This window comes from Tachysurus fulvidraco, chromosome 10, assembly GCF_022655615.1.
Source record: "Tachysurus fulvidraco isolate hzauxx_2018 chromosome 10, HZAU_PFXX_2.0, whole genome shotgun sequence".
In the NCBI taxonomy this organism is placed as follows: domain Eukaryota; kingdom Metazoa; phylum Chordata; class Actinopteri; order Siluriformes; family Bagridae; genus Tachysurus; species Tachysurus fulvidraco.
Window position 1 is genome coordinate 7,044,311 of NC_062527.1, and position 15,000 is coordinate 7,059,310.

Sequence of the window (15,000 nt, forward strand, 5' to 3'; positions counted from 1 at the left end):
TGCCATGTTAGTGTATCTTTCTAATAGGTAAATGGAAATAAATTACTACTGTAAGATGGCTAAAGGAGAGGCAGGACTTCTGGGAATTATTTATACAGAGAAGTTAAAAATACCTAATACGATGAGTCAATCACTTCTATGGCCACAGGCGTATGAAATCAAGTACCTGGGCATGCAGTCTGCTTTTACAAACATTTGTGAAAGAATGGGTCGCTCTCAGTCAATTTTAAGCGTGGTCCACTGCTAGTGCCAATACAACAAAGTGGAAGAAATTGGGAACAACAGCAACTCAGCCACAAAGTGGTAGGTCACGTAAAATCACAGAGCAGGGGCAGCGCATAGCTAGAGATAATGGCTACAGACCTCCAAACTTTGTGTGACTTTCAGATTAGCTCAACTACAGTGCGTAGGTAACTTCATGGAATGGGTGTCAATGTCCGAGAAGCTACAGTTTGGAAATGACCCCTTCCTGTTCCAACATGACTGTGTATTAGTGCGCAACGCAAAGTCCATAAAGACATGGATGAGCGGGTTTGGTGTGGAGGAATTTAGGTGTGAAAAGGTTCATCATAGTTTGTACCTGTTTTTCAAAAATGTTCTTTCACAGAGGATATTTCGATATACTTTGATATATATTTTGAATTCTTTTGACTAAAGCATTTACTGATGACACATTAAGCACATTAATCACAAAGCATCACATGTGAGCACCTTGCTAAACAATCAATGTACATTGCCATTACAAGCTTTGTATCTTATTGGCTGTTTCCATTTACTGTACATGAGCGTTACAGCTGACTTCTCAGTTAGGGCCTATGTGATTGTGTGCTTTTATTTGTATTCATACCTGACATTCATACCTAAGGTGTTAGTGAACGTGAGCATGTATGTGTAATGCAAACTGGGACACGGACTATACACTGGCTAGTCACAGAACTACAGAATATAAATATATTATAAATCCAGATGTCTTTTTGGTTTAGCTTAAGACTCAATTTGTGTGCGCTCATTATAAATGCACTATTAGAAAGTGATCCAGAACACTTTTGCTTTTGTCTGGTGCAACTGCGGCTTCTCCTTTTTGGCAGTGTTACTGAAATAGCTCACACTTCTTGTAATGCCCCTGAAACAAAACACTGGAGTGGCCCAGAACAAGCATATCTAGTGCTTTCTTTTTGTCTTACATACGTACAATAGGGAAAGGTGTGTCCGAGCTTAGCAGCCTGTGTCCTTGAGCTACAATGATGAGCCCTAATCTCTGAGCCCTGATGAGTTATGCTGAACAGCATCATAACATTCCTATGACACGAATAAGTTATACAAAACTATTAAAGGAAACATGAACACATTAGACAATGATGTCTTATAGTTATGTGTAACATCTAGTTGGTTACATACAGTACTAAAGTATGGAGAGATCAAGATATCTATGTGGTCATAACCAAGTCACATCAATAGAGGGCAGCATTTGGAGATTTGGAACGGACAGCCATTGCATCAGTTCATTCCTTGTCTGGTTTTGTCTGACTTTAGTTTCTTTCTCTCACAGATCTTCAGGGTAGAGATTTTGTTCAACGGAAGGAAGCACTTTGTTTTGCGGCGGTATAGTGATTTCCAGATGTTGCACCGGAAGCTCAAGAAGATCCTGCAGCCACCTGAATTCCCTAGCAAGAGGACTCAGCTGCGCTCTAAACCACTGAAGCAGAGACGGCAAGAGCTGGAAGACTACATACAGGTAGAGCAGGGAGTTCCACATCCACCTACTCTTTATGCTATCCGTATAATATAGTAGTTTAGTTGTGGTGGTGATGATGTAGTGATGAGTTCTGCTTGCAGGTGATCCTGTACAAGAATGAAGTGGTTCCTCAGGAGCTGCTAGATTTCCTGGAGGTGAAACACTTCCACACGGCAAACACACAAATATGCATTTTTCGGTATGTACTACACGTACGCAGAAACGTTAGCATACTGTGTGTAGCAATCCTATGCAATTGTCAAGCTACCTAGTAAAACGTTTACTAGTTTAGATGATTCACAATCATGACACTTGACAATCTGTCCTCAAAATCGATGTATTCCAAAACAAGAAATCTTTCCAAATCTTTACTGTTCTGTTTGTTGATATACATACTGCATGAAACATACTGCATACTGCATGGGCAATGAATTTGAGTCTCCCTTAAAAGTGTACATTTGATGTTACATGCAAAATGTGCGGTTAAAATTTGGGGTAGGGGTTAGGATTATGTGCTGTGGGCTTAAGGGTTAGGGTTAGTGTTAAGGGCTAAAGGGTTTGGGTTTAGGGGCATGGGTTTTTCAGTGCATTGATTTTTAAGATTTGTCTACATATGAAGATTGACTCACTGGCAATAAGCTCGTCTCCGTTGTGAGATTATTTCCTGTAAAAAAGCATCATAGTAACTGAGGTGTACTAATCTTTATTCTGTTTACCTTTTTTTTTATTAGGTATAATGTGTGTAATAACATTGTGTGATTATTATTGTTATAGTGAAGAACAGCAGAGGGACTTACAAGAACTGCGGAAAAGGTATGAATCTTCAAGAATCTTGTTTATGATAAATGTAAGACACGGTTTCATCAGATACTGATACAAAGGGTTAGAATTTATTCCAGAGAAACACATTTCCAACTACGCACATTTATTTATTTGTCTTTACTTTACCTGAGTGGGGAAAAATGGGGAAATATTCGGCATTAATCTTTTAAATTAAAGAAGCTCAGTATTAAAGCCAGAATAAATAGATGTGTTAAAACATTACACTAGGGGAAAAGTAAAAGAGCCACCAAATTGGTGTAAACATAATTTACACACAAAATACACATTTGATGATTTACTTGGTGATTTATTTATTTGATGATTTATTTGGTTTCTCTCTAAAGCAGCAGCTTAAAGTTATAATACATTATTTACACACTGAGTGAAATTGGCAGCCTTGCTCAGTTGCACGCAACACTCATTTGGCAGATAAACGGAAAAGGATTTGTTTTTGCTTTGGCTCTGGTAAAGATGAGTATCAGGACACTGTGTTGGTCGGGAAGCTGAAACTTGTTCATGGCATTTGAAGCAGATTTTCAGGAAGACAACATGAATGTTTTGAAGAGGTTATGTTTAATCATAGCATTTTTTTTCTGATGTTAGTCTATAAAGTAGGCAAAATAGACAAAAATAAATTATACAGTAAAATTTCTGACCGTTTCTTTCTCTCATGTCCATAAAGTTAAATTGTTAAGCACTATTATGTTGCAGCTGGGGGTTTTTTCTGGTACCTTTCCAGAAAGCAGGGACCCCTGTGTACTTTTACACATTAAAAGCATGCCGTCTAATTCGGTCTTAAGTGAAAGTTCAATTTGGTAAATTGTTAGATGATATTAAATTGAAATGTAAAATCTGTCTCTCTTGTGTAACTAATCCCTTCTAGCTATGAGCTGCTCCATCAGAGAGTAGTGGGATATTCCTGTGACCCTTATGTCGTTGCTTCAGAGTCAGGTAATGCATACCTTAATAATATAGCTGTGTTGCCTGGTTCGTAGCTATGACTTTGGTCATCATTTCTGAGAACTGTTTGCCTGTGCATATGAACATTTTTACACTAATTGACACCAGAAATACTTTATACCCTCACACTTTATACACTATATATGTGAATACTGTAACAAACGTCACTACTGCATTATTTAAAAAAAAAATTCTATTTAAGTAGAATACTGTTGTTGATATATCCTGTAAACAAAAACTCATGAAATCCCTCACCTCACCTTGTATCTATTTATTGCAGACCTGCCGGACGTGGTGGTAGCTGGTGTCCTGCAGGGCTTCTTCCCCAGAGACAATAAGGTGTGCTGTAGGACATCCTCCAAGTCCAGCATTAGACATGTTCGAAGACTTCCTTCTATCCCCACCATCATCATAGACCAATGCAGCCTGAGCTCATTGCCAGAAGCACAGACAACCTGAGACATGGGAGAGGTTCTGTTTTCCATAACTGACCAAGCTTCCTGTTTGTGGGACCTTACCTCAGAAGGGATGGTGCTTTGATTATTGGCAGGAAAGGGGAATGCCAATATTGTTTACATATTCTGCTAGGTGGAGTATATTGGAGTTTTGGTATCTGTCGCTCACGCACTTTCAGTATGTACTGTACTTCATCCTGGTCAGGGACATGATAGAGACTATCCTGGGAACACTGGGCGCAAGGCAGGAAAACAGCCTGCATAAAACGCCAGCCGGTCCATCACAGAGCACCATGTTTATGCATACAATCACAGCGTTATCTTAGCCAAGCCAACTACCAGTATGTTTTTGGAAGGTGGGAATAAACTGCACATGTACATGAACACATGAAGTTCAGGATCAAACCCAGAACCCTAGAACTGTGGAGCTGCAAAACTGCAATGCTACCCACTGCACCACTGTGTCAAAAATCCTATACACTGAATTATGATTACCATGTCATATGATGATGTAAGCTATCTTCATGTTCTTTGAGGTTTATTTTAGTTTTTCTAAAATTTAATAAAGTGAAATGTAAAACCTGAGATAAATACTAACTATATAATTTATTTTACAGAAACGAGTGGAATAAAATAGTTTTACAAATGAACTTGTTTCATTTACATTTACAGCATTTGGCAGATACCTTTATCTGGAGCAAGTGCTTAAGAATGTCATTGAATGCATGAACTCTGGTTCATTAGGCTACAGACTTAAGATATAAGCCTAAATCACTGTTCAAAGTTCTTCTCTATTTCTTAATAATACACACATACTAACAGGGAAGAAAGTGCTAGTTGAAGTGTTTCCTGAATAAGTAGGTCTTCAACCGCCGTTTGAAAATAGCCAGTGACTCAGCTGTCTGGACCTCTAGGGGAAGTTCATTCCACCACCTCTGTGCCAGAACAGAAAAGAGTCTTGTTATAGTATACTTGCCTCTTACCCTGAGAGATGGTGGAACCAGTGAAGCAGTGCTGGTAGCTCTGAGGGAACGAGGTAAGGGCTTTGCGGTAAGAGGGAGCTGGTCCATTTTTGGCTTTGTAGGACAGCATCAGTGTTTTGAATCTGATGGGTACAGCTACCGGAAGCCAGTGGAGGGATCGATGCAGTGGGGTGGTGTGCGAGAACTTGGGCAGGTTGAAAAGAAGTCGTGCAGATGCATTTTGGATTGCGTATTGCGTTCATAGGTAGACCTGCCCGCAATGAGTTGCAGTAGTCAAGTTTTGAGATGACAAGAGACCGAACAAGTAGCCTGTGTGGACAAAATTGGCCAAATCCTTCTAATGTAGTCATTAGCAACATGCGAGGAAAAGGACAGTTGATTGGCCATGGTTACCCCAAGGTTGCGAGCTGTGACTGAAGAGGAGATCAGATCATTATGCAGGGATGTTGCAAGATCATGACCTGGGGATGAATCACCTGGGATGATCAGCAGTTCATATTTGCAGTTTCTTTTGTTTCCAAAAAGTAAATGTAAATAGAAAAACATTTTAGTCCACTTTAGCTCTATATTGAATCTGCACACAGCTGACCTGCAAAGGAATCTCAAATATTTGAAGAGGTTTATATATTTACTTTGGGTATTATAAATGCATTTTAAAATATCGCTATGAAATAAAGATAGCCTGGGTTAATGACATTAAGTAGTGGACAGAACGAGAGGCTCCTCCCTGTTGTAACTACAGACCAGACCTGGAGGAAGTAGAAGACTTCCACTGGAACTGGATTCATTACTCTGCTAATCCATAAACTAATCAACTCCCTTCACATATATTTAAACCCATCTGGGATGTTGTGTGTTGTAGTAAACTGTGTGTGTGTTCATGTGCTGTGAATATGAAGTGAGTAACACAAAGCATTTAACAAAACCTGGATCCTTTATTGAAGATTTGTTTAAAAAAAAAACAGGTGTAAAGTGGCTGACTGCATGGAATTCCTGTTTGAAATGGACCCAAGATGGACCGCAAAAGATGTAAGAGTGTGAGGTGGGTTGGGTTTATGCTCCGCACACACACACACGTACATACATATATATGTAGGCCACTTAAATATTAGTGGACCAGCACACCTGCTAAAACCCCAGAACCCCACAGTCCTGTTTCTCCCCTCAGGGTGATTTACTCCTTTGCAACAGCAAAAGGCTTTTCCACCTCGATCTTGCCACATTCGTGGATGATGACGTCTTTTAGAGGTTTATCCCTGCCATCTGTTTTTGTGCCCTCAACCTTTCTCACCACATCCTGAAGAGAGAGAGAGCAAGCATAAGAATTCCAGAAGAAGTCCAGTCAAGTGGGGTTTTAATCATAATTTCTTTATAAATCTTGAAACGAAACGTCATTGCTCCTGTACCATGAAACCATCACCACTTTTCACTGACAATAAAAGTATTACAGTAAATACAAATATTTCAATGCGATTCTGAAGATGAAGAAACTTACCATGCCCTCCAAGATCTTGCCAAAGACGACGTGTTTCCCATCAAGCCATGGAGTCTGCACGGTGGTAATGAAGAACTGGGAGCCGTTGGTGTCTTTGCCGGCGTTGGCCATGCTCAGCCATCCTGGACCATAGTGTTTCAGCTTGAAGTTCTCATCAGGGAAGCGATCACCATAGATACTCTTTCCTACCGAAGCAGCAGAACAGGACTGCTTACACACTTATAAGACAAGGTTTTAAACTGACACTTAAACTAGACCGTAATTAACTAAATATGGCCTGTAGAGAAGCTAAATCCACAGGATTGTTAATGCACTTCAGCTATGGTTTTTAAAAACAGCAGATTATCTGTAACATTGACCCAAATGTGCTTTAATGTAGTGTTCCTCAAAGTTAAATCTTGAGGTATTCTGATTTGGTGGCTATCAAACAATTGTCAAATTCATGTTCATTATTTAGTTCTTATAGTTATAAGCAGATCTGGTTTCCAGAATGGGTTGGTTTAATCAAAAACTCAATAACTCAGACATGTAAGACTATAAGTCACTTCATTTATATCTATATTGTCATTAAATAAATCTGAAGCAAGGTGGGCGGTTGTATTTTTTTTTCCCCCCCAGACAAAAGGGGTGCACATTGTGCTCCAATAAACAACCAAAAATAAATAAATATTTATCATCGTTAAATTTGCGGACTGAGGATAGGTTTCGTACCACCAGTTCCATCTCCTCTGGTGAAGTCACCTCCCTGGATCATGAAGTCCTTAATCACACGGTGGAACTTGCTTCCCTTGTAACCGAACCCTTTCTGGTGATGCACAAAAGCACTAACTCATTTCTGCTGTGTACTAAGGAACTGAAAATAATCTTAACTTTTAAGTGAATTTGGTCAGATATGCAAGGATGAAAGCTCGCACCTCTCCTGTAGCCAAGGCGATGAAATTGTCCGTGGTCTTTGGGACGGTTTTTCCAAACAGTCCGATGACAATACGTCCTATGTCCTCATCTCCAATCCGGATATCAAAGTATACCTGAGACAGGACAGAGAAGTTATGGATAAAATATTGTCAGTTACAGAACGTGGACACCTAATCACCACACCTATCTGTGGTTCTTTCAAAAACTGCTCCCAAATTTGGAAGCACAATTGTATAGAATTTAATTTCGCTGTATATCCATAAAAACACAATGTGTTAAGGTGTCCTGCACAAAGCCCTGACTCAACCACAATGAAATGAACACCTTTAGACTGAACCCCAGACCTCCTCACTCTTACTACATCAGTGTCTGATCTCACTAATGCTCTTGTAGCTAAATGATCACTAATCCACACAAAATCTAGCTGAAAGTCTTCCAGAGGTGTGGAGCTCCTTATAACATTGAAAGGAGAAATAAAAAAATTTAAAAAAAAACTTCAATCCATCTATTCTTGCTGTTTTAAACCATCTGTATTTCCAAACGACGGATAAATCAAAGCTCACTCAGTCTGGCTATTGTGAGACTTGCAAATTAGCAATAATTTTTTTGGCCACTGTGTAACGCGGGTGTTTCTGGGATATGTAGTTTTATCACCATGATGAAACAAAGAACCAGACCAATTTTAAACTACAACGTGTATTAAAACCGTGACAAGAAATAGGTGTAAAAATCTGAAAGGCATTTAGAGTTGTTTATGAGTGGATAACACAATGGCGCGCGTGCGTGAGATTTAATTCAGACACTTTAGGAGGATAGAATCAGGAAACTCGGCTTGTGCGCAAACGCACTGCGCATTAGCCGGTTAACGTAGACGTGGCCTACACGCGCCATTACAGAGCATTTCCAAACACCCCCCCCCCCAAGCTACACCTACTGTATGGACCTACACACTACCACCATCATCCAGTTATTAACAAACAAAATGATCAAGCCATGATCACAGAACACAGAAACCTTCAGTATCATGAGACAGACAGTATCATGAGCTTCACTTTGCATAAAAAATGATGAAACAGTTGTGAAGTCAATAGTTGCAATGTTAGAAAAGACAATCATTGTCTGTGCATGCGTGTAAGATTGTGTTCCGTCTATTTGTTTATTTATTTATTTTTAACTATACATAGCATCACTGTAGCGTTTCACTGCAGCGTCTCTTTACCTTGGCTGTGACTTTGGGTCCTTTCTTCTTCTCATCAGCCTGCGAGCCGTTGGGTAGCAGTAAGAAAAACACCGAACCGACAATAATCGTAACCGCTACCAAGAACTTCATCTTTTTCTCACAAGCCCGCACCATAAAAGATCTAAAACGGTACGTGTGTGTGTGTGTGTGAGAGAGAGGGGTAAATGTTGCCGCTGGACACCAGAGGGGTGGAGAACGTGCGCATCCGGGGAGGAACCATAAGCATCGCAAGCCCCGCCTTCTGTGTCATGATTGGTTGGTAATTTGTAGTCGGTAGTGTGCCGTGAAATCACTGGCTGTATGAATGTCGATCACACGTGTCGAGTAACGACACGCTTCTGCTTTACAGCCTGCAAGCTTTGCTGCTGCAGCTCCAGCTATAAGTGTTATATTAGGCTACCAGTCATGATTCGAAGCATTAAGCTTTCAGAAATTGTGGTTTAGAGAAATTTCCTCCTCCAAACTTGATACATACATTTATGTATATTATAGTATTGATTAGTACTATTGAATATATAATAGCAGACCACCAGACATGATTTATAACATGGAAAGTGTTCCTGAATTGTGATATGGAACATATAGAGAAATATATCTAATAAATATTTTCTCACTCTTGTTGTTTTAATGGTTTAATAAATCAAATCAGCTGATTAGGGATCTGAGTGATTTACTATCACCTATGTTTGCCTTAGAAAAATGAACTGATATGATTGTTTTAATGAATGGTTTCAGGAACATAGTATATATTACTGATAATTTCCAGAATGTTAATTGATATATGATTATCTTGATAGTGGACATGTTTTAATGGCCACACTGGCTGGCACAAGTTAGGGATCATATTTAATGTGACACATTTGAATGATATGTAGATTTACACGAGACTAAAACGAATCCAGTACAAATGTGTTTTTAATTTACTCATTCTTTGTTACACCAGTTTAACAATAACAATCCAGACACATGTATTAAGTGCATGTGGACAAGGGAAATATATTTCATTGTATTTCACTGAGATTATCCTGAGACCTGAAAATAATAGTAATGTAATGGATATACTATGTTTGAAAACGTTTTGGGACACCCTCCAGATCATTGAATTCAGATGTTCCAATCACTTCTGTGGCCACAAGTGTATAAAATCAAGCACCTAGGCATGCAGACTGCTTTTACAAACATTTGTAAAACAATGGGTTGCTCTCAGGAGCTCAGTGAATTCAAGAGTGGTACCATGATTGGTTGCCACCTGTGCAATATGTGAAATTTCCTCACAACTAAATATTCCACGGTCAACTATTAGTGGTATTATAAGAAATAGGAAGCAATTGGAAACAACAGCAACTCAGCAGAAGTGTGCAGAAGTCACTAACTTTCTGCAGAGAGAATAACTATATAGATATCCAAAATTGCATGTTCCCATGTTGTTGGAACAGTTTGGGGATTGCCTTTTCTGCTACCAACATTATTGTGCACCAGTGCATAAAGCAAGGTCCATAAAGACATGGATGAGCAAATTTGGTGTAGGAACTTGACCGGATCAACCTGATAGAACAGATTTGGGATAAATTAGAGCCGAGACTGCAAGCGTCCAACGTCCAATATAAGACTTCTTGTCCAACAGCAGTGCCTGACCTCACAAATATGCTTTTAGAAGAATGGCCAATAAATTCCCATAAACACACTCCTAAACCTTGTGGAATGCCTTCCCGGAAGAAATAAAGCGGTTATAGTTGAAAAGGGTGGGACAACTTCATATTAAAACTTACAGATTAACAATGGGATGTTATTAAAGTTCATGTGCATGTAAAGGCAGATGTCCAGAAACTTTTGGAAGTGTAGTGTTTTTGTTTTTTTTTATAATTAATCACTGCAAGCACGTTAACTTTAATCACAAGAATAGCATTAGATATTTCTGCTTATGTGAACTGATGAATCGTCATAGTTGCGTACAACACATGGAAACATAAGCGCCGAAAATAAACAACATTCATTCCACTAGCAGGCTTGAGCAGGTCCACAGAGCTCCAAAAATCTTCCCTGACTTTTCCGCATTGCGACGCACTGCAATATGATTGGTCGGGAGTTTAGAGAGCCAATCAGAGAGCAACGCGTGCTGAGCAGCAGCAAATCCCGTGAGTGAGCTTTTGTATTACAGCGGCATAAATACAAACTGTATTTAAAAAATATAAATGCAAACTGAGGGTTTAAAAAAAATGATAAAGTTCCCTTTTATCTAGTGCAAGTGGTAATCAGTGATATTACAGCTCACTACACTAGCTCACTACAGGGGTGTACATAATTTTGTCTTGTGAGCAACATGTACATCAAGCCAAGTAGCTTTTATTGTCATTTCAACCTTATATAATTGACACAGTACATAATGAATTAAGACAACTTTTCTCCAGGACCATAGGGCTACATAGAACAACACAGAGCTAAGGACTTATGTTAGTCCTAGCCACCTAAAGTACATCTCTGCTACCTAGTGCAAGACAAAATAAAAGTCTTAAAAAGCTGAAACAAAAGCTCGATATCTTATATAGCTCCTGAGCAACAGTCTTTAAACAAAAGAATAATTCACAAGAATCCTGATTAAAATCTTCTTTAGTGAATGTTTGTATCTTGTCCGCCCAAGTGCCTCAAATGCCCCAATAATTCAGTTGAATGAATTTTTATATATTTGCCATGTTTGTATCCATAGAATTAAATATATAAAAGGTGAAAAAGGCTTAACCATTTGCAGCTTAACATGTACATGATATAGCCACAAGTATGGAGACACCTGATCATGCCCATCTATTTCTTCCACAAACTGCTGCCAATGCTTTAAATACAGTTGTACAGGATGTCTTTGTATGCAATAACATTACAATTTCCCATCCCTGGAAACAAGTGCATTATTCATTCTAAATAAATCAATATTTGAGACAAATGTGTTAATTTAAATGTTTATTAGTGTTTATATAATTTCAGTAGATTAAATATATTACCTTCTTTCAACATGCAGACAAAAATGACTAAAAGCAATAAAAAGCTACAAAAGAGTTTTCAGGAAAAGAGAGGAAGGGTTACACTTCAGACAAGCTGATTGTGCTGAGTCTAGACCCAAAATACTGCGTAAAAATCTCTGGGTGGCTTGTGTAGAACTGTTCCAACAGTCTCCTCTTCTCTTTCATGGAGTACTTTGTATTTTCATCAATATTCCTGAGCAGTACAAACAACTCTGTATTTGTCAGGTTTTTTATAGTGTCACTGTACACATTGCTTGAAATTTGCTGACAGAATGCCGAGCCTACAAACAGATGGAGAAAGAAATGAGAGTTCCAATGTCTAGATATAACTCAGTGGTCACTGTAATTACCAGTAAAATCACCACAAGTGTTTACCAGAACGCCGACCACTTATACATATTGAAAATATTTTGTCGATCCTGCCAAATAAGTCATTTTAAGATAAATAAATAGGACTTGAATAACACACCCCGTTTGTTGGGGTCCTTCTTTTTCACAACATCATCCAGCTTGTCACTGACCAGCTTGTGCAAAGAACCTGGGACCTAAAAAGCCAAACAAAGTCACATGAGCACAAATGTTTCATTTGTTATAGTGATTACATATATACACAATCAGGTGTGGCCTGATGCAAAGTAATTCTACAATTACCAATTTTGATCAACAGTACACTCTGCCAGTGCATTACATACAATTTTATATCTGTTGTAATGATGCATCATACTGTTTAATTTTACAGCTGTATTTGATGTTTTTGTGTGTCCACAAAATTGTTTCATGGTGCAGGGTGTTGTAAGCCATTTGGGATGCGGTTCAAGTCTTTAATACCTTGAAGATGTCCTCATGGTTATCCAGCATGAAGAGTAACAGCAAGTCTACTTTGCCCTTCGAGAGGCTCTTGCTTTGTATTATGGCTTTACAAAATGTTTTCTTCACGTGAATACGATTCTCAAGCTGAAAAGGAGAAGGAGAAGAGAAAGGAGAATAAAAAAGGGCCTTATATTTAGTTATGCAATTTAGAATAATAATGAAAACACTGACATTATAAAATAACACTTGGGAAATAATTTTGTGAACAAAATGAATCAAATCCACCCCCACCCCCCTTCATTTAATAAATTCTTCTCAACCACTTTTAAAAACTTTAACTTCTTTTAAAAGGTGCTTCACCTAAATTTTAAATAAAACACCCTCGTTTAGTGAACGAGTAAAATCTGATCATTAAAATTTACATTCAGAAATTTATAACAAATACAAGCCAATATATTTACATGTCTTAGAAACTCATGTCATCCAGAGGCCTGCATCAGAATGTCCAAGACAACAAATATTTATTAACTCTAGTGTACCATTTAGTGAAACATGATCCGATGTTAACAAGCAGCAAACTGAACAATCGCCCAATATTGGTCGGCCGTTTGCATATTATGAACATGAAAGAATATGAAGTGGTAATTAGAGTCCATGAGGGTTGTGTGTGAATTAAAAAGCACCATCAACGTTAACCCAGACATGTGTTTCTTATTATTTACACGTTCGTCTTACCTCCTTATGAAGCCGGATATGCTGTGGGTCTGCAGCCAGTGACATGAAGCTCAGCAACCTGTAAAGTTCATCTCTATTAGCAGCAGAAAGCAACTTCAGACAGAGCTGCAACACCTCCAGAGCCACGTCGAATTTCCCATTCACTGAATTAAAAGCAGGGGGGAAGTAATACATTTAAAAGTATATGGACATTGTACCCACAGGATAATGTTCAAAAGTAAAATGAGTAATGGAGATATATCAAGAATAACCATCCACTGTATCTGCAGTGTCAGGAATTATTTAGTCAGAGATAATAGCAAGCCCTTGTTGAATTTACCAATTAGGTATACATGATTATTCTGTTAAGCAGGCTGAAGAGGTTATGTTGTCTTGCTAATATTAACAGTTAAAGAGTTAGAGTAATTTAGATTAAATCCTTGTTCATGGTAATGGCTTGTAGCCCCATCTTACCCAAAAGTTCAGTAATGTGTGCGTAGACGTCATTCATTCCACTAGGAAGAAGAGGCTGTAAACTGGTCTGTCCATAATGTTTAGCCAAAATTTCAAACAGTAAAGCTTTACATTGCTGGATGCCCGTGGGACTCCACTGCTCATGCTCTTCACTACCCTCATTGTCGTCATCCAGTGAAAGGCTGGGAAGCTCTCTGCTCACCTCGACCACCTGCTGGTCTGGCAGAAAGTCCATAAGCTCTAATGCTGCCATGAGCCACTCATCTTTTCTACAGCAGTGCAAAAAGAAAAAGGAAATTTTTATTTTTTTTTACCCCACAAACGCAATGTATTTAAGGCAAACAATAAAATGTTTTAACTACTCACTGCGACTCCTTAAAAGCCTTTAGTATTTCTCTATCCAGGTAGTGACTGGTGTAGAGAATGTCAGACTCATTATTGTTGGCAGCCGATAGGGGGCACTCTCCACATTGCAACACTCCGTCCAGCAGAGGAAGCTCAATCAGCTGCAGCAAACGCTGAACCGTCTGCTCCTGCCACACCTTACTGACCACTGTGCGCGTGTGTGTGAGAGAGAGAGAGAAATTCCACGTCTTGTGAAACGTCTTATTATATCCGTCTATAAACCCCACTAATTAACCCCACTCTGGGTACATATGTCTATTTAGATCACTTCAACCCAGGATGTGCCAGCGCAGCACATCCAATGTCTCAGTCCTGACTGCAAAGATGTGCAATGATTACCTGATGCTGGTAAACCTTCAGCATGCAGAAAGCTAAGGCTAAGGTCAAGCTCCTCCAGCAGGATGTTCATTATATGGCCTGGTTTTACTGGAGTACTGTGGGAGAACATTGGATCATCATCTCTGCAAGGTCATCCAAAGAAACAGTATTCTTAGAGACTGTTCTTGACCCAAATGCCAGAGAAAGAAACAACAAAATAATCTCTCAAACACTTAAGTACATGTAATATAAAGACTCACCTGTATAGCTGGGTGTCTGTATTTCCCTCTTTGCTGGGAGTAAGAGAGTTTTCTGCACTGCTCCACCCAGGGGTCTGGGTGTTCAGAAACCGGTACAGGCTGTTAACGCTGTCCTGAAACTCTGACCACTTGCTTTCCTTCCCAAACGTTTTACATGATACTGCTTCAAACACCTTGCAGTCCAGTAGCGCCTGACACACACGTACTGCTTTGGCCCTGGGTACTTTGGCATCCCCCAAAATCTTGCTCTGGTTAATGTAATCTTGGATCACAGTCACCGCATCAGACCCCACAAAGCAATTGTCATGAGATTTTAGGAAGTGACGTCGCCGCTTCACCTTCACCTCTGACTGGAGGTGAGAGATCAGTCTGCTCCAGGTGAAGCTGGTATGGCACGGAG

At 39.2% G+C, this 15,000-nt stretch overlaps 3 protein-coding genes across 4 annotated transcripts in view; 1 reads left to right on the forward strand and 2 right to left on the reverse strand.

The window, feature by feature from the left end:
* Positions 1-4,622, forward strand: part of snx22 (sorting nexin 22) — a 9,285-nt gene extending 4,663 nt beyond the window's left edge. The window contains exons 2-6 of the mRNA XM_027172967.2: positions 1,550-1,735; positions 1,837-1,934; positions 2,510-2,548; positions 3,441-3,508; positions 3,798-4,622. Of these exons, the coding sequence (XP_027028768.1) occupies positions 1,550-1,735; positions 1,837-1,934; positions 2,510-2,548; positions 3,441-3,508; positions 3,798-3,976 (570 nt within the window). The 3' untranslated portion in view covers positions 3,977-4,622. The remainder of the gene's footprint in view (positions 1-1,549; positions 1,736-1,836; positions 1,935-2,509; positions 2,549-3,440; positions 3,509-3,797) is intronic.
* Positions 4,623-5,870: 1,248 nt separating this feature from the next.
* Positions 5,871-8,801, reverse strand: ppib (peptidylprolyl isomerase B (cyclophilin B)). Its single transcript, XM_027173608.2, has 5 exons — positions 8,585-8,801; positions 7,365-7,478; positions 7,162-7,255; positions 6,451-6,635; positions 5,871-6,252 (listed from the first exon to the last, which is right to left on the reverse strand). The coding sequence occupies exons 1-5, from the start codon at positions 8,717-8,719 to the stop codon at positions 6,130-6,132; spliced, it is 651 nt and encodes a 216-aa protein (XP_027029409.1). The 5' UTR covers positions 8,720-8,801; the 3' UTR covers positions 5,871-6,129.
* Positions 8,802-11,544: 2,743 nt separating this feature from the next.
* depdc7b (DEP domain containing 7, paralog b) overlaps positions 11,545-15,000 on the reverse strand; it is a 4,316-nt gene continuing 860 nt past the window's right edge. Inside the window, exons 2-9 of one of the 2 annotated variants that reach the window (XM_027173044.2) lie at positions 14,601-15,000; positions 14,362-14,456; positions 13,984-14,170; positions 13,618-13,886; positions 13,165-13,307; positions 12,448-12,573; positions 12,089-12,164; positions 11,545-11,900 (exon numbers count right to left, since the gene is read on the reverse strand). The exon at positions 14,601-15,000 is cut by the window's right edge and continues 18 nt beyond it. In XM_027173044.2, the coding sequence (XP_027028845.2) occupies positions 11,677-11,900; positions 12,089-12,164; positions 12,448-12,573; positions 13,165-13,307; positions 13,618-13,886; positions 13,984-14,170; positions 14,362-14,456; positions 14,601-15,000 (1,520 nt within the window). In that variant the 3' untranslated portion in view covers positions 11,545-11,676. Of the gene's footprint in view, positions 11,901-12,088; positions 12,165-12,447; positions 12,574-13,164; positions 13,308-13,617; positions 13,887-13,983; positions 14,171-14,361; positions 14,484-14,600 lie in introns of both variants that reach the window. The other variant, XM_027173043.2, reaches the window with a different exon arrangement.

Bases quoted from the DNA above. Each gene is read 5' to 3' on its own strand.
- ppib (XM_027173608.2), bottom strand. From the start codon at position 8,719: ATGGTGCGGGCTTGTGAGAAAAAGATGAAGTTCTTGGTAGCGGTTACG. The intron at 7,479-8,584 runs GTAAAGAGACGC...GTCCTGTCTCAG, and splicing joins GACCCAAAGTCACAGCCAAG to GTATACTTTGATATCCGGAT. The intron at 6,253-6,450 runs GTAAGTTTCTTC...CTCTCTCTTCAG, and splicing joins GCAAGATCTTGGAGGGCATG to GATGTGGTGAGAAAGGTTGA.